The sequence below is a fragment of the Pezoporus occidentalis genome, unplaced genomic scaffold, assembly GCF_034315485.1.
Source record: "Pezoporus occidentalis ecotype Australia unplaced genomic scaffold, CSIRO_AGI_Poc_V1 ctg55, whole genome shotgun sequence".
NCBI lineage: Eukaryota > Metazoa > Chordata > Aves > Psittaciformes > Psittacidae > Pezoporus > Pezoporus occidentalis.
In genome coordinates, this window is record NW_026915888.1 from 3,578,164 (window position 1) to 3,604,002 (window position 25,839).

General features: G+C 45.0%; 1 protein-coding gene across 7 annotated transcripts; it reads right to left on the reverse strand.

The window, feature by feature from the left end:
- Positions 1–272: 272 nt before the first annotated feature.
- Positions 273–25,839, reverse strand: P4HA2 (prolyl 4-hydroxylase subunit alpha 2). Of its 7 annotated transcripts, XM_062638139.1 has the most exons (17): positions 25,707–25,839; positions 24,667–24,768; positions 18,830–18,929; positions 17,369–17,465; positions 16,437–16,588; positions 14,844–14,981; positions 13,848–14,087; positions 11,980–12,185; positions 11,032–11,208; positions 7,230–7,300; positions 6,914–7,013; positions 6,655–6,708; positions 4,281–4,340; positions 4,147–4,212; positions 2,021–2,089; positions 1,481–1,577; positions 273–748 (listed from the first exon to the last, which is right to left on the reverse strand). In XM_062638139.1, the coding sequence occupies exons 3-17, from the start codon at positions 18,909–18,911 to the stop codon at positions 678–680; spliced, it is 1,680 nt and encodes a 559-aa protein (XP_062494123.1). In that variant the 5' UTR covers positions 18,912–18,929; positions 24,667–24,768; positions 25,707–25,839; the 3' UTR covers positions 273–677. The 7 variants fall into 7 exon arrangements, with proteins under 7 accessions (XP_062494123.1, XP_062494118.1, XP_062494119.1 ...); XM_062638134.1 differs by lacking the exon at positions 4,281–4,340; XM_062638135.1 differs by lacking the exons at positions 4,281–4,340; positions 25,707–25,839 and adding an exon at positions 25,437–25,457.

The following is a 25,839-nucleotide window of genomic DNA, read 5'->3' on the forward strand; positions in this document are numbered from 1 at the left end:
CAACAGCAAAGTTAACATCACTTCTCATGAGTGTCACTATACAGCCCCTCTGCTCCCAGCATGCATTATAGTTTCAATACATAAATTAAACCTTTCCAGATTCTACTGAAGGCGGAACAGTTCTGTGTCAAGTGCAGGAGTCTTAAATAAAACATTGTCCAAAAAAACCATGTATTTTCTATGGAAAAAACAGGAACAAAGCAACAGACCTTCAAAGGGAAACCTAAGGGCCCACTGTTTCCTTATACACAGCAAGGACACAGAGGAGAGAATCACTTTATGGAAAGAACATTTATTTCCGATTCAAAACCTGTGATCCATAGAAATACAATAAAATCAACATGTACACAAAATAAAACCAACTTGGGCTCAAAGAAATATTTAACATCTAAATCCTCTGAGGTACAAAAGGCACAAGACCAGGCACCCAAACGTAGCGAATGCACCACTACCACAGAGATAGCTGGGAGGGCAGAAGGCATGGAAATAACAGCAACCAAGACACAAGTGCGTGAACAATGCCATTTACTTCCTTTCACTGTTACATTATTTTGTTGTTCCTTGGTTTGGTAAAGTGCCAGGACTCTTGGAGAAAAAGATGGATCATTTCTTAGAAATGAACTGGAACAGACAACAGTAGAAAAGGAGACAAACAAAGGGCTGCAGCACGTTGGGGTTCAGTCAACCTCTGTTCGCCCACAAGGTCTTAAGAATTCGTTTCCTCTTTCATGAAACCATTTGTTTGACACTGTGGAAACAAAGATGTGAAATTAATTACCATCATATAACCAGTGTGTGCATCACCACAACCCAGATGGTTACTGCAAGTAAAGTCTCATCTCTCAGCCTGACCATCCCTGCTTATACTTCTCTATCCATCCATGGGAAAGACATAGGAAGGTGCAAAGGACTGGGGAAGAAAATACCTTTCCAATTGCACAATTTAGGGACCCACAGTAACAGAGCAGTGTATTCTGGGCCTGGTATTTATCGGTCTGTCAATCCAGGGCAATACCCTGGATGCTAGGGAAGGTGGGTATGGGATGACACAAAGCTTGAGAAGCTCTCAGCAGTTAGCAGAAATCCCTAGTGCCCAGACATCCACATTTATCTTTAAGGAGCTCTCCTCCTTTTGCAGTTAAAACTAAGCACCAACCTTTGTAGGCACAGACCTGGCTCTAGTCAAGTGATAATTCAAGTCATCCTGATGCTGATATCCTACACAAACCCAGGGGCATTCTTACACCCTTTGTGCTGTCATTGACCCAAGCTCATTAGAGAGCCTACAGCTGAACAATGCAGCTGCTTGATACTACGTGACACTGATGGGGGGAGTTCTCATTATGGCCAAATTACTCCAGTAGCAAATCACTCCAAACACCAACACCCAGCTTATTAAAAGCTGTTGTAAGGGTTCAGTGTGTCACTGGCTCTGCATACACGTGAGCCTAGGTTTTGTTCCTAAAGCAGTAGTACTTACCCCATTTACACCCTACTAGTACTGGACAAGCTGCGTGCCTTGTTCTATAATCACCCTCTCCACTTCTGAAAAGGTTGTACCAAAACACTGCTGTTCCCTAAAAAGTGAAACCAGACCTGGGTTAGTCAGAACCTGGACAACAGAATTGTTCACGTTACAGTAAGGGAGAGCAGGGAAATGCCTTGAATGCTTTTATGAAGCACTTCAGCATAGGCCACCATATGACAAGACACAAACTCCGTTAGTCCCACTCTGTGAATTCAGCCATGCTCAGAGTTGAGAGTTCTACCTGAACACAAGCTTTTGTTAACAACAGCTCTACACAGACACTGTTCATGTTACACACTGTAAAACAAAGGAAGCTGCCCTACAGATGACAAGACCAGCTTAGGGCTGCCTTCATACACAGCAGCCTGTCCATCGAGATGCAGCAAACAGCACTTTGTCACATCAGTGACTTTTAAATGGATGCAGGACTGCATTCAAGAAGATGAGACCATCAGGAGAGAAGAGAAATCAAGCAAACGCATTCAGACTCACCTTCTTGGGCCATATTGCTGCCCCAAAATCTGGGAACACTGTAGCTCCTCCAGCTTCTACATCACTCATCTGAGAAAACAAAGTCCACAAACTGTCCATTCACAAAGCTTTTTGTACACGCAGTCCCACAAGCTAGAGTGCCCCAAGCCCTGACAGAGATTCCTGCTTGCACCTCTATGGAGGCACTAATGAGGAAAGGATGCTCTTTAACCAGCATGAGCTGCAGAAGTAACAGTGCCTGCTACTGATGGCTTTTGTTCAGCATTTCATCTAGATTATATATAACCCTCTGGACAACCAGCCATCAGAAGCTGTGTACCTGCAGTGTTAATGAACTGGTGCTCTAGAACAAGGGAGAGGATTCAGAGTCAAGCAGCTTTAGGAACTTCATTCCAGTTTATGATCCAATTAGGAAAACAAGTGCCTGTTAAACCACAAGCTTCCTCATAAATTGAAACCATGCCTTTGGAACTGATGTTCGTGATTTAGTTCATGCATCTCGGTCAACCACTACAAACCCTACACAAGTTATTAGAAAGCCTCACTTTCTGCATTGTTTCTGTGCTGTTCACCAGTGATGTTACGACACTTCAAGTGCTTTAAGCAGCTTAAGCTTCAGTACATACAGCTATGTGACTCTAAAGAAAAGCATGTATCTTTATACTTTGCCCTACTACACTGGAATGAATTTAACCCTATTGAATTCATCAGTAATGATGGATTCACTACAAACTCTAGACTTGACCCAAACCCCACCAAAGTTCCTAGAAACACTCCTATTAAAAGAAGTATTTCTACACATTTCAGGAAGTTTTTGATCAGATTCTAATTAAAAGAAACAAATGAGTCAGATCCAGCTCCCACTAAAACCAGCAGGACTACTATTAATACACTCCCCAAATTCTCTACAGTAACTTGGATTTCTGTTTAAAGCAGATGTTATTACCACTCTGGTGTCCTCCTGCTTGGTACCTACAATGAAAGGGCATAAGATGCCATAGGTGCACAGATTTTTGGCCCTTCCGACTAGAAAGCATGTGCATGCAACTTTGCAAGTTAATAGTTATGTCTTAGTAACACAACCAGTCTTTTTAGTAGGGTGTTGGCACACGTATGGTATCTTCTAGACAGGACATACAAGGGTAAATTGCCTTTGACCATGTACAACTGGCAGAGAATAAGGTACGGATCATTCACTTTAAATCAAGGCTTGTCCAAAAGAACACAGATTGAGACAATTTGAAATCAAAGCCTTTTTTTGCAGCAGACTTTCACAGTTACCCATCTTATCCGGATTCTTGTTTGGGAGATCATTTCCTCCTGCCATATCAAGTTGAAAGTATTTCTGGTTGTTTTGAGCTGTATTTCACACAAAATATCACTTAGCCATAAGTATTCATCATGGGATTTTAACCTTGAAGTTGTCTCACTCAAAAGTTAGACACAGAAGATTCAGTGATCCTAATTACTGGTAAGTATAGGCTGATAAAGTATCACAAGACTCCTGTGACCAGACATCAGGCCACTAGTATCAGTGGTGGTTCTGCTTGATCCTGGTGTACATGGTCTGGAGGCTGTACCACGCATGCAACTACTGGACCTTCTCAATTCTGCTCTTGTAACCCACTTGCTCCAAGGTTACTAGCTACGTCTCCTCCATTTGCTGAAGCAACAGCTATGCTGGAGTGACTCCAGTTTGACAGATCGCTAAAACGGAGGCTGACAGACCACAACATCAAGTGCTGTCAAACAGAGGTGGAAGAACATGACCATCTCAATGTGGCTGATGGTCAAGCTCTCAAACTGCACACCACATGAGTACCCCAAGCACCTGCCTTTGACAAGCCAAATTCTCCTCTCCCACCAACAGGACTCCAATAGCATCAAAGATTTCATTCCCCAAAAGGGGAAGCCAGGTCCTGAATTCAGATTTTCTGTTCTGAGGTGAAAGAGGTTAAATACCGCCAGAACTCTCTCAACTCGGATGGGACAGCACCTGATGCTGCAAGAACAATGCAATCCCTGCTTCCAGATGCAAGGGAATCTCTACAGATACCCAACTGCACACGCTGTAAACAAGATGCTGCTAAAGTGACACTCAATGTACAAAGGATCAGCATACTTACATAGTTTAAAAAAGTGGCCACACGATTTCCAGTCCCTAACCGCTTGAAAGCATCTGGCTCATCTTTCTATAAAATTAAATGAGAGTAACTGCAAACTTCAAGCTCACAGACAGGAGACAAACAGAGGTACTTACATAGTTAAGAAACGTCGCTAGCCTATTTCCTTCCGATTTGAGTGTGCTGTCAAAGGGTCGCTGTAACAGACAACAACTTTAACCCAAGTTCCAGACAGGCTCACACTAGAGTTACATACGTGTAGCTCTGCAGAGAGATCTTTAAGGCCAATTTAAAGAGTTGGAACTGAAAGGGGCTATTGATACAGGTCAATGTTGAAGCCATTACAAATCACAGCCAGGGTGCACAACTGCATGCACAGAGCAATCAAATGCTATAGGGAGAAGGAGCACTGAAGCAGTTCTTAGGGCAGAGTAGAAGGAAGGCTTTCAGGGCCTGTGACACTGATGTTATCCCAGTAAAGTTAACAGGCCTTTACTACAGTGGGCAGTGATCCAAAGCCAACAACTGAGGTGAATATGAAAAACTCATCTTCAATGGCTTTAGATAATACACTTGATTCTTGTAAATGTAGTAGCAACGTAAATAAATAGTGGCATGAGAAAATGCAGTTTCTGCCAGGAGGTAAAACTGTAGAACAGTAACAGTGCATTTCTTTTAGGTGGTTACTTGTTTGGGACTAAGCACCACATCAAAAAGATCAAATTCTCTTTATTCTGTAAGAAGCAGTGAGTTTTGTTCGCTGAAGTACGAGATCACGTTGGTGCCAGTTTCGAAGCGGAAAGAACGCCTAGAACACCAATGTGTGTGTGCCTCTTCCCTTCAAAAACTGCAATTGAAAGTGTATTTACATTGCTCATAGGATGTAATTTCACCCAGGAGACATTAAGGTGCAGTTTTCTACACAAAAGCCATAATCTTTAACACTTAAAGAAGAGAAACCAGTATTAAAGACAAACAGCAAAGCAAAACCACAGCCGCTATCTCTAAGATGTTATAGCTGAATCTACTTGATGTATATTTCAAGAAATAAAAGGTCTTTCCTGAAACGGGGTCATAAAACCCAAGACTTCTGTATCTGCATTGCAGATTCAACCCAAAAAGGACAACCTAACAGCACTGAGATGTATTCAGGCCCAGCCATGCACTTGTGAACTTCAACAGCAAAAGACTTCTCTACCTTTTAAGCAGCCAGTAAACTCTCCAAGTTGTAATATGCAACTATTAACGTGTCCCTGTGTGAACTGCAAGGGAACAAAAAGCTACAGGGCTGACCAGGATCTGTGATGCACAGAGAGCCTGGAGGACCGGTCCAGAGCTATGGCGAATTCCATGGCTCCCTGAACTGATGCCTGCAGCCAAGGTTATGTTCCAAGTGGAGCTCTTCCCCAGCTGCCTAACCCAAAAGCCAAGTCCACACTGGCCATTTTGATGGCTGAGGTCCTCGAGTTCAAAGGCTTTGAAGATAATTTAAGAGCATTTGCTTGATTCAGGAAATGAAGCAGTCTTTAAGTTAACAGGAAAACTCTCTCAGCAGGCCAAAGCTAAGGAATCTGAGCTTCCACAGTGCTGAAGTTCAGGATTTATTTGTTTTTGTTACTTTAAACATGGCTAAGTTGGGTGGCTCCAACTCTGCACTCAATTATCAGGTTGTGCTCTGGCTGCAGTGAAACCTTCTACCAGCTAAAACCACTGGAACAGCCTTAATTAAGCCAGATTCCATTGAAATGCCACATTTCTGCTGGAAACCAAGGCACCAGGTGGATTTTATATCTGGACTCACCAGTCACCATGGCTATTCAGTATGATTAGCATCTCCATAAGCTGGTTTAGGGTAACAATTTGTTCCTCTTTACTCTCTACTTGCAGCAAACCAGAGCTGTTATCTGCAAGGCAGAGCCCTCTAGTGCCTAGCGTGCATCTGGCACCCACCAGCGGAAAGTTCTGCTCCCTGTACCCCTGCCCTCCTGAACCCAACAAACCCTCTTCAGACCCTATGGCTGCAGCCACACTGGGGGCTTTGCAACCCATGAAGACTTCCATAACAGCGGCTTCTTTTGGAGGGATATAGAAGAGGTCTCCTCCTCATCCAGCTCCAGCAAAGCACTTTAAAACATGCTCCAGAGGAGGACTCGGAACAACCCTGCTGGACTCAAGAAGCCTGAAGGAACAACAGACTCACAACCCAGGACTTGCAGACCTCCGTTTCCAAATGAAGTAATGGAAAGAGCATATTTGAGTGCTGCAGGGCTGTCTTTTAGTGCCTCTGTACCGTGCAAGGAACCAAGATAAGCAGGCAGATTTGTTCTTTCTTCCCTTGAACTTTCAGCATCAGAGAAGGCAGCGCAAAGCCTTTCCAAGAGTCATCATCCATCCATGCAACAGGACTATACATTGAATGCTTTAATAGAAAAGGGTTTCAACAGTTTCCTCTTAAAACAACCTGTTCCCCCTCCCCACCCCACTAAGAAATAACTGACAGTGTGATCTTACCCTAGAAAAATCGAAGTGAGGCTCATACTGCCCTCCCATTCCATAGTTGGCAACCTACAGCATGGAAGAAAGCATCAACATCCATTGAACTGCAAGCGACTGCTGCAGAAGACAGCATTTGCCCTCCAGAAATCCAAAACATGCTTTGAGAAAGAGTACGGTGTGGCAAGATGGTTATCTAGGGCACACTTGATTTCTCTTTAGCTTGCCAGAAATGAGGTACGTGCATGAGAAACAACCCGAGTACAAAGGCACCAACCTGCAGCAGTTCAGCTGTTTTCACTGTTAACCCTGTGATCTGCTGCATTCGTTGATTCACCTTGGCCACCACAGGATCATCATCTTCCTCCAGCCATGAGCTAGGACAAGGGAAGGATTGGAACATGTTACTTTGGAATGCCAACACCACCACCTTTGCTAAGGCAGAAGGATTCTTCTGCCCTCACTCAGATGGCTGAAAGAACCATTTACCATGCAGGCGTTGAGGAAGCTTTTGCTACACAGTTTTCAGCTGTAGGTAGCTGATGACAGGCATTAAGCACAGAACCCTTAGAGCTGAACTCCTCTCTGCTTACCTTTTGGATACCCTGTAGCTAGCCACTGTAAGGACACCGGTTTTGGGATCACGCACTGTGGCTCGTGCCAGCTGTGTAAAAAAATCCCAAGGGGGAAGAAACACATCAGCTACACGTTAGGAAATAACCCCCTCTCATCTTAACCAAAATCAACCTGATTCACCCAACTTCAGTGTATCACCGGATGAAAGTTATAGCTCCAACCCAGCTTGGTCCGATTTCACACTAGTACAGGACATGCAGAAACACAAATGCAATCCATAACTGGCACTGGATCCTGGATAAGGAATCTGACTGACTGCACAAGCCATGATATTCATTAAATCCATGAGTGCTGCTTGCTCAACAGGCTCTGAAGGTGCTTTCGTAAACACCTGCACTCAATATGAACAAGAGGGAACAACAAAAGTTAACAACGTACGAAGCCCAGGTTCTTGGCAAAGGGAAAATCATTGGATATTCCATGAATTTAATCAGCCTGCTCCTCACATGGACTGAAAACACATATTCTAAGAGGAAAACCAGCAAGGGAACGAGTTACAGATTATGGGACAGGCAAATCCGCAGTGGTAGAAAACTCCTGAGGGCACCTCTCAACGTTCCCATGCTCAAGATGTTCCCGTTGGAAGACGCCCGGAACACTGATTTCACAGAGACAGTTTGAGACGTGTTATGACATTATGGAAGTAACTCTGCAAAAGCAGAGTCCACCTACACAGCTTGCACAGTGAGCTCTGTATCACCAGTCAGCCCCATCGCCACGTCTGTAAGGAAAAGCTCGGGTCCTGGCAAAGCTGTTGAGGTTTGCTGCAGTGTCAAAGCAACGGCCTAGTGCTAGCATCACACAACGGGTCACTTGGGTTTGCTACTTGCAGCTGAGAACAAGAACTGGGACACTCCTCTGACAGTAAACACAGACCGCATCTAAATTTAACTCCTGCAAACCACAAACGCTGTAAATCCTGCCTCCTTCCTTCCCCTTGATTATAGGTCACAGAAAGCCTTTTTTTGCTGCATTTTCCTCAGAGCATGCAGTCATTATTTCCTTGGTTTTTCCTCAAGTCAGCCTGCAGCCAGCTTCACAATCCATGTCAGCTGTCTCGTCCCTCAGACAAGAGCTCTTGGCACAACTGTTGCTGCAATTCTGACTCACTGTTATTCTGTTCCAGATTCTCCTGCATAAATCATAACAGAAGAGCCAGGCTGACAATCTTGTCCTTCACTTGTACAGTGAAGCATAGCTTTGGGATATAATTTCGCTTCCCAAACTTTTCATTCTGCTGCCATTTTCAAGCTTGTATACGCTTGCTTGATTCCCGCACCTAGCATTTGATCTAAATAAATCCAAACTAAACTAAACCTGACCACATTCCTTGTTATTCCACATCTCTTTCTGACAGGGAGGGCTCTTCAGTCAAGACATAAAATCTACACCTCACTTGGTATAAACTGACTCCTGAATGTGAGGCTTCCTCTTAGAAAAGGTGGAGAAAGCAGCCCGACAACACATTTGCTGGGCTTTGAAGAACCGTAACGGCATGGACTGATCAGAAGCTTCACCCACTCTTCCTCTTAGTCTGCATTTAGTTTACCATGTGCCCCAATGGCTTTTCCTTCTGAAACCCTACAGCATTGAGTTCCAAGATGTGTGTCCCCCCTCACACCTTACCTTTGCCTCTTCATGCCCATATCGCACACTTGTATTTGAGGAATAAGGTTCTCGTACCTGCACAGCACATCTCTCCCTAAGCTGCCCATTCCAGTAGAGCTCAGAATTGCCCTGACCCATCCCAGTCAGCTCTGAGGTATTGCCTGAGAACTTGGAACTGCTTTTTGGCACCGGAGTGGAAGTGATTGCGTTTTGCAAAACGAGCATGCAAAGCGACTTGAATATAGCTCCCCTCAATCACATGCAGATGTTGCTCCTCTACAAAACAACAAGTATTGGCAAGTGTAAAGTGCAGATAATGTTAAAAGTGCTTGAACCCAAGAGGGGAAACTTCTTGGAGATGCATTTTAGAACAAGGGAAGTGCTCATCTTTGAGCCCAAAACTAACACGCTACTTCAGAGCTCTGTCTGAAAGCTTCCATGATGGCTTACTAAACTTTCCTGGCTGAAGTTAAGCTCTATTTATTAAGGACCATCTCAGCACAGGGCTTGCACTTTCCATTCCCTCAGCAGTTCTGCAGGATTTAAAGCTATTCCTGCAGCTGAGCCACAGACAGGTTTAGAGAAGAGTTTAGAGAAAATGAGTGCTTTAACTGGAAGCTTTAATCTGAACATTTAAGACTACAGTATTAACCTCTTAGAGGGACTAATCCCAGTTCTACATTAGATTATATGAGGAATTCCTCTCACAAAACTCAGGGACCAAGACTTGACTTTCCATAGAATTTCAAAGAAAAGGGGAAAAATCAAAAAACTTAACAGCTGCCTTAGAGTGTGTTTAATTTAATTTAATAGATTAAGTGATACGTTCTATATTTCCATTTTATCTGAAGCTCTTGAAGTGTTACAGTATGATGCAATAGGAAAAACGCGCTCATTTACAGAGGTGAGAGTCCTCACCAAGACAGGAGTGTTCTGCCAACACTCCCATAGCTGGCTGCTAGTCATTGCACTCCAGTGTCATAAACATCCCAAATTACTAATGATCTTCAGAAGCATCAGTTTCCCAAACTGCTGTTAACAACTTACGTTCCCATTTAAAAAACACACACGGAAGGGTAATTCCTGACTGGAATTTTAGTACATTTCATAGCAGGAAGAGTGCTAACATGAACCATTCATCTAAAAAAATGGGAATGTTTCGTTTTACATGCTTGTCTTACAGAGTAAGGTGCAGCATCTACAACCGACCTCACGCTGTTCTACCTCTGTCAGGAAGGGAACAAACAGGAAATCCCACCTCCAGAAAAAACAGACAAGATAATTACAAGCTTTGCATTTTTTAGCTGCTTTTTGGTGTGCAGTCATCAGAACTTGCATCATGAATAACAGGAATTACATCAGAACTAGGGTTCCTACTTTCCTACTCCAAGCTGCTGCCTTTGAGTTGGATCTGCACTTGGCACAGTAGCATATTTAGGTGGAAAAGTCAGATCTGAAGTGCTCTGAGCAAATGATTGCATTGTGCAGTCAGCCTTACAAGTACTTTGACCTTTCCAAGTCCAAGACCAGGAACTATTTAAGAGCTCTGTGTTAACAGTATCACATTACTCCCAACAAGCAGTGTGTGGCTTCAGAACACCGTGGTTCCACTCATTGATGCACCACAGCATCTATAGTGCCTGCCCCTGTGCAGGTCTAGGCTGTGGTTTAAACAGAAGCAGTGAATTCCAGGTTACCCGAATCAAAACCCCCTGGAGCTCCAGATATTCTTCTAGTACAACGTAAAACCAACATTTCCTCCCATTTCTGCTGGCATTTGGGCTTTAGCTTTCTTTTGAAGTTCAGCTCCATTTCAAAAGGCAGACTTCAGCTATATCAGACACCTCTAGCACTGTCAGCCAATCAGCCATCTATTTCACAGCTCTAGTCCCTAGTTTCCTACAAGGTTTCCAAGCCATTTACTGAGAACTTTGCATAATTAAGTGCAACAATGCATAAATACCTTCAGGAGCCTGGGCTCTATGGTCCTACATCACCAGGCAGTTTCGAAATGGCTCCCCTTAGGCTCACAGCTGCAGTGTATCATCTGTAGTATGAAACCAGATCTTTCAAATCGTTTGCCTATTCTTGACTAGGAGATTAAAGCATGGAATTAGCAGTCATTAGCGAGACGGAAGAGGGAAAACTTACCCTTGGCTTAGCTAGTTGCTTGATTTTCTCAATCTCTTCATCAGACATGACATCATAGTATCGTACAATATGAGGGCTATCCCATTCATCTTCTTCCTTGAAGGGAGCTATGAGCAGATGAGGGTTTCTGTTTCCATCATGATACCTACAAAACAGCCTTTTCTGCCTTCGAGGTGTCTGGAACAAGATGTCAAACAGCACACTGTTTGCTCAACACTTTTCATGAGCTTATAACAGGCAAGACACAAAAAGAGAGCAAGCTTCAGGCCACAAACACTGTAAAAGCCATCAGCAGACAGCAAACTTCAGAGGTAAGCATGAGTGATTCTGCAACTCGCTGCAAATAAAACCCCATACACCACTCCAGATACCACTGAGCACCAGGTGAAACACCAGCCTTTTGGAGAATTAAATCACCAGAGGTTACAGATTAAGCAAATGACCACATAAACAGCCAGCTGTAGAAGTCTGCTTCTTATAATTAAGACTATGCAGATGGAATGGATTCCTTTCCCTGCACTGCAAATTTAAAGCGGTGTTTGTCAAGAGGCACTGGAGACTTGTCAGTTGAAATAATCACCCCAAAAGGGCATTTCTAAGATGCAAGAAAGAAGGAATAATGTGATTCTCAAGTGTGGCAAAGCATAACCAGCTCTCAGTGGAAAAAGCCTCCTGTACATCTGCACAGTCAGCGCTTGAAACGGCTGAGCAGACAGACCGAGGAGAATCAATTTTCAGTGACCTTTAAGAGGTACAGTTCAGCACTGCTTTTCTGTCTAGGACTATGTAAAGGTAGAGAGGCCAAGATACAAATCTCAGCCTGGAGAGAGATACATTTTTTTTTCCTTAAGAAAACACCTTCACAGAAAGCAAACCTCCCCAGGTCCCACCAAGCTCCATCACCCTCGCGCAAAGGCAGCAGGCAGGAAATTCTTGCCTTTCTCTTACCATTTTTACCCCTTCACCCCTGCAAAGGGCCTCATAGATATCACGCTCTGGCAAGTAGTCAAGAGGCCTCTCGTAGGCCCCACTTTGCACCACCGGTTCTGTTGTTGTCATGGTCTTGTTTGACTTCTCTTTCTCCTCCTCTCTCTCCTTCTCCAGCAACTTCTCAAAGTAGCGCAGATTACTGCCTGCCCTCTCATGAGTGCTGTCTTCATGGGGAGACAGACAGAACCAGGCAGTTAAGTGATCTCAGTTAACACAAACAAGTCTTTTTAGCGAGACAGCAAAAACTCTTTCGTTCTTAAAGCATCATCAGGCTACCAGAAACACCGGCTCCAGTCTGCACTGAAAAGCAGCACTGGGATGCTGCTGGTTTGGCACAGGGAAGGTAGCCATAGTCTGCAAAAGAATTTGTGCTGGAAGGACCCATCACAAAAATCTACATTCCAACAAAAAGAGGAGGTTTTGGTCTTCACATCCCTGCTTTTCTGCCCAGTTCTACCCAAGATAAGCAGAGATCAAGCTAGTCCACATTCGCACTCCTCCTCTCCACCATGCCTCTCATCTGCACTGCACAAGCATGCTTTAATCAAGGACTGTGGAGTTCCAACTACAGACTCTACTCCCAAATACGTCCTCCGAAGTCAGGAAGCCCAGAAGGACATGGTGGTGGTCACTACCAGCCCACCTGCAGCACCCGTCTCTAGATGCTTGCTACAGGATTATATGGGAGGTATCCTGCATCACTAACATCACTGGAACTATCATTAGTGATTTATTAATGATAGCTGGTATAAATCAATAAACATCATCATCAGATCTTTACCCAGCAGAACCAAGAAGGGACAATTCCCTGCTCACCAATGCTTCTGGACACTTGCACCTAGAACAGTTTCTTTCCCTTCTGGCCCTCCCATGCCTATTGTGCTTATCTTGCAGAACTAACCCAGAAGGCTACTGAAATAACCTCCCATTAGAGCTCAGGCTAACAGTGGCCAGATGAGGAAGTTGAGCCAGAGCAGAGGAAGCTGCTGCTCCCATGGGGACTGCCAAGTCTGTTCCACTGTTTGGTGCTGATAAGGATTTACATTCTGCTACCAGTGCTAAGCTGTATTACAGAGGGAGCTACATTCAGTATTCATATTCTTGTATGTTTTACTCTGTGAATCCCAGTGTCTGCAGAAATTACTGATACTTATTTTTCAATAGAAAGACTTCACCCACACTCAGGATGCAGTTAACATCTAAGCTAAGAACCACCACTGATTAAATAATACAAATGCATAACACAGTAGATGTTAACTCTAACTGGGGAGGCTAAACCTTTCCAATGCAGGAAGCAGGCAATGTTGGATAGGAAGCAATGCTTATTTGCTTACTCAAGAGACACCTACAAACAGACCAGAGATAAAAGGAGGTTTTAAGAAACTCAATCTGTTCTGGGTATTCAGTAATAAATAAGAGCTCAGGCAAGGTATTCTTCTGGCATCAAAGAGTACCCCCACTGAAGAATAAAGGGGAATATGTGAAGTCAATAGGACTTTACAGAAGATACAGCACTCTGCCTACATCTGTTAGCCCTGATCACCACTTCAGACAACCTGACCAAACACATCTCAGGACACAGAGGCAAAGCACACAAATCCTGCAGCCAGACACACATCTGATCTCAGGTAATAACAGCAAAGACTATAAGATAGCTTGTTAAAGATACTTTATGTGTGAGGAGACTGTGGTTTTAACCCCAAGACCTGTAAGTCATCTGGCAGGACACCCTTCCAGTCAGCTCACCCATACGGACCCATGGCTGGTCTGGGCTCTGCTCCTGGCACCACTCCCCAGTGCTCCAATAGCAGGTCTTTTGTCCTTACCAAGGGATATCAGCCGCCTGGTTAGCTCCATGGCTCTGTGCAAATCCCCAAACTGGAAAACAGCATAGCTGAGATAATCTAGGATCTCCACTTTGCTGACTGTCGTATCCTCCCCTTCATCGTGTTGTTTTAAGGCTTGTTCCATCCACAGTACTGTGTGATAGTAGTCTCCATCATTGTAAGCTGTCTTCCCCATACCAAAGCAGTCACCTACTGTTAAATAGGACCTGTATTTTGTTCCTAAACCCAGAAAGACAGCGTATTAAGGAATATCAGTAAATATACTTTTATCATCCAAAAAGGTTTCTAAAAGACAATGCTTCAGAGTTAAAGATTAAATTCTATCCTAGTTCTGTGACATTAATTCCTTTGGAAACCAAGAGGAGTTTAACAGACATTAGTGTTAAGCTATTGTGTTCTTGTAAACAAAGGCAGAGCAGACCAACAGCTTACCAGGTTTTACTGAACCTCCAAACACTGTTAGATGATCAGGGAAGCCTGACTACATCCAGAGCTGGCTTCTTTGCTCTTTACTGGAGATGCAAATTTGTGTGTAAGCCAGCTGATGGTTATTTAGACAAACTGGGTATCCCTTTGACTGTATCTGCACTGATTTCCAGTTTCTCAGCAGATGCACGGATAAAGACTTGAAATTAAGTTCATTGTTAATAACCTACATATAATAACTGAAACAGTTTTGCCAGCTCAGCTACCCACACTCTAATGAAGCCTACTGAGTTTTAAACAGTGCATTGCTAGCAACCATGACCTGCTCCAGTAAGTCTCTTACAAGCAGCAGCAACACTTACCAGGGCATAGATGACAAACCACTGACTCATCCCAATATACCTAGGGGTTGCCTGAAACATTCCACTGGGGCAAAACCTGTTAATCCCCATTTCATAGATAAGGAACAGGAGCACAGTCACTCAACAAAAGCCTCCTTGGAAAACCACTTCCTTCCTTGTAAAGGCAAAGAGCCCTCTGTGCACTTACCTGGTAAGTTGCCTCGAGAGAGAGTTTCAGGATCCAGTTTGTACGTGTCCTGCAAGCGCATCAGAGCCTTCGCAGCTCCAGTCTCATCTTCTTCCGTTGGGAAGAACTGACGCTGAATTGTGAGATTTGCAATAAAGCCTTTGCAGTGAAAGGGAAAGATGTAAGTGTCAGCATGTGAGTAAGGATTAACACAGAAAAGGAAGCATCTGCTTAGTTTGGGGAATTGAGATGCAAATAAACCAGACTTAAAGCCTCTCATTATGCTCTCAAGATACGAAAACGTTGTTTTCTGTCCCATTTTGAGAACGCAGCTCATGAGCAAGAGATAAAGGATAAAGATCTAAACCCCTCAGTTTTCTTGTGCCACACAATCACTAAAGTACAATGTGAATCTAATGATCTTTAAGTTTTCATGCTAGAAAGAGACAAGGAAATGAACAGCTTTCGTCAGTTCTCTTGCAACATCCACACAGACAACTGCAGATCATAGCACTAAAGGATGATTTCAGACTGTGCTCCAGCATCTCAAATGGCAGCTCAGGGGGCAGAGACCCTGATCCAGGATCCCCTAAGTCTGGGTAGGACCTTACTCAGTAAGAGGCTTTTAAACCTCACAAGCAAGGCCAGAAAGCACTTAGAAATGGAATTAAGGGTACTACATAAACGTATCAAGGTTATGCAGCAGGCTGGCTGGGCAGATGTGGGGACCATCAACTGAAGGAAAACCACCAAACCACTTCAAGTCATACAGCAAGCAGAACTGGGAAAGGACACCCTAGAGAAAGGATTAGACAGATGTACCCAATAGAATTGAGTAATTTATTTCCATCTAGGATGCCTATTCCAAAAAGCAATAAAAATCTTGGCTGAAAAAAAACCTTCCAACTACCTAAGCTTTGACATATGCAGAGTACAACTGGAAAACATGCAGTGCTCTGCCTAAAAACATAGCTTCTTCTCCCTTACTTACAAGGAGTCCAGTGAAAATAAACCTCCATTTAAAAAAAATAAGCTCTGGAAGGAAATTCAGGCAGGCACTGACAATAGGATGCAAAACCTAATGGAAATATTTGATTTAGGAGGGCAGGTTTACAGACAGCAATTCTTTATTACCGTTATCAACAGACTGACTACAACATCTGCCACTTCTGAATGCTCCAATAATTCAGTATGTGTCTCATTTTGATTCTTAAATCTTATCTACTGATCAACGTGGTCGAAAAACAATGGTCACCAAGAGAAGTACCAGACTGGGAAAGCAGATGGGTAAGTTTATATATATAAAGACCACAAAGCTCAAGAACAGGGATAAATCAATGGTTGCCAACACAGGTGACAACTTCAGCATACCCTATTCTTTCATTTTCCTCAAACAAAATCAGTAACAGTTTGAGTCTTCACTGAGATGTGCTTCAGTGGCAGCTTTCACTCACTTGGGGAACCAGTAACCAAGAGCCAGTCCTTAGTTTAAATCTCAAACTTGGCAGTAATATTTAAGCCACAGCTGCATTTGCAGCTTTCCAGAACACAAGGAGGATAAGCAAGTCTGTTGTAAGGCTACCTCTTGCTATCCCATCTCCTCTAACTCCTTACCATTCGTTGTATCCTGAAGAACCAGGTTTTCCAATTCCAGCCAGTCAGTATTTAAACGCTTCACCAGCTTATATGCATTTACAGGATGTGCCAGGTACCCTTCTGGATCTGAGGCTGATTTGCTGGTCAGCACATCCAGTTTTTCAGCCCAGCTGGAATAAGAAGCGTACAGCTCAGTCTGAGAATGATTTATGAATGCATGTCTTCCTTCTTAAGTCATTCTAATTACACAGCTAAAATCAATTTATTGCTGCTTTTGCCATCGTAACCAGCTTTCAAGCTTTCAACTTCACACGGATAAAGTGAATCCCAACTGATTTAATTATAATAGTCTTTTTACTTCAGAAGGTATTTGTTTTCCTATCATTTTAAACCTTATTAAAGCAGGATGCATCTCACTTGCAGTAAGTCTTAGCCATCAGTTTTCAGCATGTCCAAGATGTGCTATAGCCAGGTTGGCAACTGAGGAGAACAAGGCAGCAGAGCTGCCTCTGAGGGCAAAGCCAACACAGAAAAGCAGCCAGGGATTTAGGGTGCACTCCACAAGAAGCCACTGGCACACTTTGCCATTATAAGCAGTGCTACTCCAGGTAGCAGAACGCTGGCACTCAGAGGCATTCAAGTCACATGGAGAAGCCTCTCCTGCTTCTCCAAGGGAGCAGTGTGATGCTCCAAGGACAGAGAAGAACAGGAAGAGCCCAGCAGACAGGTTTGAAACAAGCAGACAAAGACTAAACAATACGTGAAGCAGGGCCCCCTCTTTTCAGGTTTATGGGAATTACAAGCAAGATAGTACCTAAGGTCTCACTGTGATTAACTACTGAGGAAGTACTAACACAATCTAGGAGCAAAGAGTGGTGACAAAGGTGCAGCATAACGGAACACAGACGAGCCATTTTATCACCCTTCATGACACAAACCTCTCCCCCTACCTTTTAATCTGAGAGAGCTTGCTCTCTTCTGCTCTGATATAGTCCTTTAAAGACTGTACCAGGTCCCTCTCCGCATAAATCAGGTCTGTCATTTGACCTAAAAGCAGGAGTATGAGCAAATGTTAATCAGAGCTGAGAAAGGAACAATTTCCAACAGCACAGCAGACAGACTCGAAATGCTTTAGGGCCATTAAAACCACCACAAAACAGACAAGTGAAGGGTGTGCATTTCAGCACCGATAAACCACAAAAGCTGTTACACACACAGGCGTGACATCCAAAACCTCCTTTTAGCATTACAATTGTATATAAGAATCAAAAGAAAGGTTTGACATTAACACGGCTATTGCGTCAAAGCAACAAAAGATCCAAGTAGCTGCTGTACGCAGAACAGATGCTTTGGATACACAGTGGGTCACACTATTAAATTATTAGCTTAACCATCAGCACCACTTAAAATCACAACTTTTCAATGCAAGTGACTGTGGAAACACAACATTAAATACAGAGGCATTTCAGGCTAACACGTACAGACAGACACACACACTCGCTCCTGATGGGCATTAGTGGTAATTGCTGCCATGTCAATCCTAATTGCTATGACAAACTTGGAGTTCAAAGACCAGCCACCGAAAGACCGGATGAGATTTCTAACTGCAGCCACAGCTTTAGTTTCAGCAGTCCGAAGTAATTATTAATGAGGCATGATTAAGTAGATGGAAGTCAGCAGGCTGTGCTATTTCCAGAGCTGGGGAAGAAGCCACCAGGAGTTTTGAGGTTTGCCATTCACAAGCAGTTCCACTGAGCTCAGAGCACGCTGTGGAGGACAGCCAGTTGCAGTTAATCTCCAACATGTTTCCAGGGGAGAACTCCCCACGTTATTCCACAGGAAAACATTAGATCAAATCACCGCAGGCAGCTCCATTGGTGCTTATTTTTAGGCTCTACCACAACCATACTTGGTTGTACCACAGTTATTAGAATACAAGGACTGACAATTTACTTTCAGCATTTATAACAATGTGCATTCCTCAGGATTTACTCAGGTCCTACAAAGGTGGGATATTAATTTGTCCCTTCTCACAGCTAACTCCAACTTTAAGACAGGAGATTTCAGCTTCTGTCGAAGAAAATATTTCATATATTTATCACTTTCATTCTTCTCATAAATCCCATTCAGGACTCAGCTTCTTAGCAGAAGGTTTGTGCTCTGTTCAGGATGGCAGCAGGTACATAAGACACAGGCACTGTCTTATTTTACTGACAGAGCCCCCAGAGACTTGCGTATCATGGGTAACAGCACACTGTGACCATCAACTGCAAACGTTGCACTGACACAAGACTTGCAATGCAGAACAGCATCAAGGATGCAAAAGGGTGGCTTTTCCTAGTGCAGACAGGGCTTGAAACTGGCAATTGCATTGACTACATCACAACATTGTGCATTGGCTCTTTCCATACCTATGGATGTGAAGAACTCCGCTTCTGTGTGCCAGACCAGGAGAATCCAGGTAAAGAACACCAACTGCAGCCTGGGCTTCATCTTCCAAACAGCTCAAACCTGGAACAAATTAAAAGGAGAATGAGGAGTAAAAATTACTAACTTCTGAGGAAAAAACCCACGGCATGGGGGTTGAAACCAAGGTCCCTTCCAACCCAAACCATCACAGGATTCCAAGATCTTCACCTTCCGTCATTTCATCCTCATGGGAAATTATTTAGGTCCTTGAAAGACCAGACTCTAATCAGTGAAGCTGAAAAGTGAGTAATCTTCAAGCACAGGAACAGTTACTTAACAGTCTCAAATGCTATCCTGTATGCTCTTTGGGATTTACAGAGAGAAGCGGTCTACTGTCCAACTGAGATACTGAGAACAAGGGCAAGCTCCATGCCTTCCCCATCATGCATAATTATAGCTGGCAAACAGGAGAGTACACAAGGCTGAATTCTCTTCCAGTAATAATAAATGTCTAAATTAAATGGTCAGATTTTTAACATGCTGTAAAACTCAGTTATATAAAAGCTGTCTCAAAAGACAAACAGTGGGAGAGCCAAAGAGAGGAACAGAGCATTCCGTAGTGTGGCAGCGGTGGTTGGAAAAGCTGAAAGCGAAATTTCCAGCTCTGCTTACTGAAGCTGCCTCATCCCAGCACACTGGCCCCTGGACATGGCCCTTATGGCTTCTGTATTTCAAAGGATGTGCCAGGTTTGAAACCCAGACCCTCGAGATGGTGGCTGGAAGCAGACCGCTGTGTTTCCAAGAGCACAGCCCGCTGAGCGGACAGGAGGGTGGTGGATGAGTGAAGAAGGGGATGCGAGGTCTGCCCGAAAGAGCCTCCAGGGACCTGTACTTGTCCTGGTCGATCTGACTGAGTGATGGCCAGGACTGCCTCCTCCAGGAAGCTCATGAGGAGCCTGCCCCGCACTTGGAGCGCCCACTGCTCACAGGAGCTGCCTGTTCATGGAGCCAGAACCACCACAGCCAGCCCGCACAATCACTGCTGCTCAGTGAGCCCCGAGCTCCCCTAGCACCCATGCACACGCATGGTGTCAAGAGGAAGATGACAACTGCTCCCCTTAACTCAACTCATGGATGTATTTTCCTGCCCAGTGTAACTGGGTAAACTTTTCAATGGCTTTAAGCAGAGGGGAGACTGAGATGAGTTCTTAGGCAGATGCTCTTCCCTGTGAGGTGTCCCTGCCCACGGCAGGGGTTGGAGCTGGAGGAGCTTTAAGGTCCCTTCCAACCCAAACCAGGCTGGGATTCTACAATTCTATAAAACTTGAGGCTGGAAATGACCACTTGCAACCTGCTCTTACTCCAATTACAGTAATCAACATGTAGCCATTTGGGACAAAATGGAATCACTTAAATCTGATGAGAAAGGGTAATAGAGGGGAGAAGGGAAAGGAAAACACATTGAATCACACAGCCATCACTTAGTGATACAACCATCACTAAGAACATTAGTAAGAGCTCTATTCTCTTCTCTGTACTACTGCATTATCACACAGCAAGACGACTGGTTTTAAATTACTCTTGGAATTGCTTTGGAAGCCTTTCTAAAGAATCAGACACATTTACCCCACCAGGCTGCAAGCATGAGTAAGCAGGACAATGTCTCACAGCATCATAATAAAAGTCTTCTTTCCCTCTTCTGTTTCTCACCCCCCTGCAAACCACATATTCCCAAACTGCTTGTTTAAGTTAGTTCAGAACTAGTACATGGGTAATCTGAGAACTGAGTAAAGCTGAATGAACCATACCACGCAGAGGTCTGCCAACACTAAAAGCCACAATAAGTGATGTAGCAGAAAGCACAGCAAGTCAGGAGCAGTTGGGAAGTGCATTAATTTGGATATATTAAGCCACAACTGTCCATCTGCACTGCCTGTCATCGTTCCACTGAGTGCTTTTCTGGATGTGCCATACAAAGCCTGGCAAAACAATTACAAGGGAGTTTTCCAGTTAAAACAACACAACCCGACATCCTCCGCCCCGCGCCTCCCCACCATGTTTTCGCATGGCTGAGGATATCTGCCAAGAACACTTACTACAGCTCACAGCTTGTCTTTACAGCGGATCTTTAACAGCTTCGCCATCCTACTCACATTTACTTGAGTCAATAAACAGAAACCTCAGTAAACAGAGAAACGGGCTCTTGCTTGCACAAGCAGGACACCTGGCCGCGGGGATTTGATGCCCTTTGGACACATTCTTTTCACAGCTGTTACTTGGGCAATCGGCACAAATAATGACTTAAAGGAGGCTGAGCATGATGCTAGAACCACATTCTTGGACAGCACAAGCACGTATGCACACACACACACTCACATGCCTATCCCACCGTAGCTAAACCATCTGCTAACAAAGAGGGTAAGAGGCAGAAGAGACATTAGCACCTCCTACCTCAATAACTGAGACGAATCTTTGTAAAGCCAGTGTGTTTTATTCAGAGAATGGAAGAACCCAGTTGCATAGAAATGCCAGGTAAGAAGTCTGTGTAGGATAAACACTGCCTACATTCCTGGCTTTGTTTCAGCAGCATCTTCCAATGAAGGAGACATCCTGCTGGACACGTGAATTTAGGATCTCCTTTCATTTAAGTGAGCATAGTGACGTTCCTCTGCAACAGACTGAGCAGAGACACTGCGTTCAGTCCAGCCTTGGGCTACACCCCCCCCCCATGCTGAACAGACAGCAGACAGTTCCCCTTGTCCTGAAGTGGGGCTGGAAGCCCGGGACAAGCAGCACACTGCCCTGGCTCGTCAGGCTACATCAAGTGCCATGAGCACAGGGATCCTAAGGCCATGTGTACCTCAGAGATGAGCACTTACACCACTGCTTTACCTGTGAGACGGCTCTCTCTGCAGTGAGAAGCTGTTTCAGCAACACTGGTAGAGGAAAACTTCACTGCATACACTAACAGGTAAGCAGTATTGTGCTCCTTTCCTTCCCTTCAATGTGTCCACCCAGCAGAGATGAAAAGCAAACCAAATGGATATAGCACACTTTACTTCTTTGAGTATAAGCAGTGAATCATTGCTCCCATTGGAAAGATGCTGTCATAGGCTTCAGGAACCACTGGCAGAAGGGAAAAAGTTTCTTCTAGACAAAATGAACAAGGATGGGACTTTTTTCCCCCACAATTTAGACCGAATTCTTTATTCAGCTTCCTAAAAACTCCGAATCAAGAAGATACAAAATCATAGACCTGCAGCGTAAAAGAAGAGCTGCTGCACACCTACCAGGGTTATCGGTTTCTCACCCACTCTGGATTTCATATCCAGTCACAGGGGATTGAAGCCAGCTCCCACCTGAGCCAAAGGAAGGGCTTTTTTTCAGGTCAGAAGAGGAAACAAATCCCTGTTACTCATCCAGTCCCTTTGGGACTCCCACTTCTGATTGAACTGATAGGCTGCAGCCTCTTTTGTATGCCACAGAACAAGAGCACGATCCTCACAGAGAGCTCCTTTAGACAGGAGGCTCCACGCTGAAGCCCTAAAAACATGAACACCCCCACCATTTATCCCACAAAAAGAGTCTCAACTATCACAGTACAACCACTCACAAGCTGATGCTGCAAATAAAGGTTACAGCTGCCTCCTGTGCTTGCCACTGCTATTAAAGACACCTGGAAAATCACTGCCTCCACATGTCTCTAAATGTGAAGTCTCTGGTGAAATCTAACAAGCAAATGACTACTTCAGAGTCACCTCAGGCCACAGATGGATTCTTGGTGCAGATACAGTCGAGGCCCACACGCCAGGCTCTGAAGAACAACCCATCCTCAAGCAGCAATTTGAGGTTGGACTCTTGGATGGGGCAGGTCCATTTGGGGCTTCTCCAAATGCCAGCACTTTCCACCCACCTTTATTGCTTGCAGACACAGGAGGAAGCAGTGAGCTGGCTGTGCAGCTGGCTTCACTCCCTCCACAGAGCTTCACAAGTAGGCAACAACTTGCTATCAGAATTGAATGCTGCAGATAAAGCTAATTATAATTAAGTGGGAAATACACAACAATAGTACAACAAAGTGCAAGATTTTTACATACTTTAGAGCCAAAAGATGGGCTTAATTATAAACAGATTCTCTGGATGTTGCCAAGGAAGAGCATCTCTCAATACCTCTATAAGAAAAGCGGCCATAAAAAACATACAGCTTGTAGCAATATCTCAGGTCTTGCCTGCCACATTAGTCAGGAGATGCCTGGCACATGATGGCAGCTATAAAACTACTTAAACTATTAAATCCTAAGGAAGCATCAATGTTACCCTAAGCAAGCAAACCTTCCCCGCTGGCTGAAGACATCGAAACAATTCAGGGCCAAAATTCATCATCTACATGAACTCAGATGCTCCAATGTTCAGCCACGCCTCTGACCCAAAGAGCTTTGGATTTCAATGCCCACCAGTGTCCCACCCAGATCGTGCTGCTGTATCTTGAACCTCATATCATGATTCACGACCTGCCAGTGCAGCATGCAGTGATTTACCTTGCTACAATGAGCCAGCTCTCAGTCATACCCAGGGACACACAAAGCGCTGCTCCTTTTCAGCATTAGCTGCCTCCTTGCAAGTGAATTCTCTCTTCATCACTACATAACTGCTTCCCAGCTCCTTCCTCCAGTTGGATTTGCTGCTCAAAGCAGCTGATGCCAACATCACTACCTTCCTTGCCAAAGGGTGTCATGTGCAGCTGAAAACAATTATAATTGCCTAGCAAATAATACATGTTTGCCTTGTATTTTGCGAGGCAACCCAAAAGAAAAGGAGGACAAGTTGTTCATTTGCACACATTGACATGGACAGAGGACATTCACACAAAGCTGCATGTACTTCTAGTATAGAATGGCTTGCGTTACCTTTCACTATAATAACAACCTTAGAAGGTGTAATCATCTTGATTAGCTCCCAACAGGTTTTTTTAAACCATAGCAAAGAATGTTCCTTCCACACTCCAGCAGGCCAGAAAATCTGTGCTAGTCGAAGGCACAGCAGAGCTGCGTGCATCTTACCCTGCAGCATCTGCAAGCTCATCCCATATGAAGCAGCCTAGAGCCAAAGCCCACGCTGTTAGTGAAAACAGCAAGACTGCATGCTCTTTTTCCACTAGAGCTTATTTCTTTCATCATTTTAGTTTAGACTGCATTTTACTGTGCAAACCACAGAATTTTAGTACATCATAATATTTCACATAGCCTTCCATGTGCATTAAAATCTTCCTGTTTAGAAAGGGTTTTTATGTCAGTGAACTGTTTCTTTCACTTACTATTGGCAATTTAATTAAAGTCAGACATTATCTCAGAGGTGCAGGGGTTGACTCTACTCCAAGATCACTCCAGAACGTGCTCCCTACCACACTCCACATTCTCGTTCCTCAGACATACAGAAAACCATACACAAAAATCAGAGCTAGTCATAGGAAAAACATCCATGTTTACAGCTTGCTGCTCTGGAAGCTTGCCAATATGCACAGCATGGAAATTATAAACAGTTTGGATTCCTGAATTAAACCTAGACTGAAAAACTTCTTACAGTAACGGGGGAATCATGCTCCCTCTGCTGTTACTGTCCCTGCAAAACAGACTCATACTCTGGGCTCCTGCTTCCTGCACTGCTTCCCAGAGTATGATTAGCTCCATGAAGAAAATGAACCTCAAGAAATGATAGCTTAAGCAAGAAGCAAAATTCTTGCCTGTTAGTGTCATAGCAATGCTAACTCATAACTGCAGAACAGCGTTCTGCCTGCAAACATCACCGGACTTACTGGTTGCTCTTTCTATTTACAACACACCTACAGGATTGTTTCCTAGGTCCGCAGCACCACAGAGCCAAAGTATTATCCTGGTAGGGGCTGTTGGTGGCAATTCAGCTCAGCTTCGTCTTCACAGATCACCTGTAAAATTAAGGAGCAAAAGGTGTTACAAAAACATCTCCTGGGAAAGCCCACCTTCAGTACTTAATACTAAGGCAATTCCTGGCTGGGAATACTGAGCATCACAAGGTCAAACAGCTCCACATCCTCTTTCCTCCTGGCTTCCAGATACAAGGGCAGCTTTTGCTGCTTGAAATGAAGTTATTCCTGCCCGGTCAAGCGCATGCTTTGCATTGCTATGGCACAGCAGGCTCCGGTGCCCGCCTGACCTGGGGTAACACTCGAGGAAGTGCCTTCAGGCCAGGCTGCCCTCCGCTGGCTCCTCGCCCAGCACATCAGTGCGCTTGACAAACACCAGGGCATGTGGTTTTGGGAAAAGAGAGCTCAGGTTAAACCAAAATGACACGGGAGTGGAACAAGCGGCGACTGAACACCTTTATATAGCTGAAGGCTTAACTGTGAGCCTGCGGCAGGCTGGAAGCGCACGTACAGCCAGCTAGTGCAGTGACTCAGTCACCTAAGTGGCAGTTATCAGTCATATCTAACCCCAAAGAGCAGGGAAAAGGGGAAATCAGCCCTGCCACAGCTTTCACCGACACCACTTCCAGCCTCTTTACCCAAACCCGGTGCTGCCGTGGGGTGTCACTCCGGGCACCCCCGGGAAGCGGTGCGCACACCGGGCTGCTCACCCCGCACCGAGCCGCCGGACGGACCCGCGGGCACCCAGCACCGGCGAACGCGCTCCTCGGGGGCCGGCGGAGCCCGGACCCGCAGCACCTCGAGCCCGCTTTCAGGCAGCTCCCACCCGGCTGCCCCCCGAAAGCACCCGAGCCCCCGCCCGGCCCCAGCACCCGGGCTCCCAACGGGGACCCCCCCAAACCCGCCGCGGCCCCTCCGTGCTTGAGAAGCGGGGGTTCCACCTGCAGCCCCCCCCGCCCGCCGGACCCTGCCCCGCTCACCCGGCCCGGCCACGCTCCTCGCCGCTTTCTAGAACCGCCCCGGCCCTTCCAGCCGCGCCGCCGCCCGGCCGGGCCCGCCCCCGGCCCGCTCCTATGGAGCCGCCGCCACGTCCGGAGCGCCGCCCATAGCCCG

What these genes read in the sequence shown, in the direction of transcription:
- P4HA2 (XM_062638139.1), bottom strand. Translation starts at nt 18,911, where the DNA reads ATGAAGCCCAGGCTGCAGTTGGTGTTCTTTACCTGGATTCTCCTGGTC. An exon ending in AAGCTCTCTCAGATTAAAAG is followed by an intron (nt 16,589 to 17,368) that starts GTAGGGGGAGAG and finishes TTCTTATTCCAG; the next exon opens with CTGGGCTGAAAAACTGGATG. An exon ending in AAACAGCTGAACTGCTGCAG is followed by an intron (nt 6,709 to 6,913) that starts GTTGGTGCCTTT and finishes TCCATGCTGTAG; the next exon opens with GTTGCCAACTATGGAATGGG.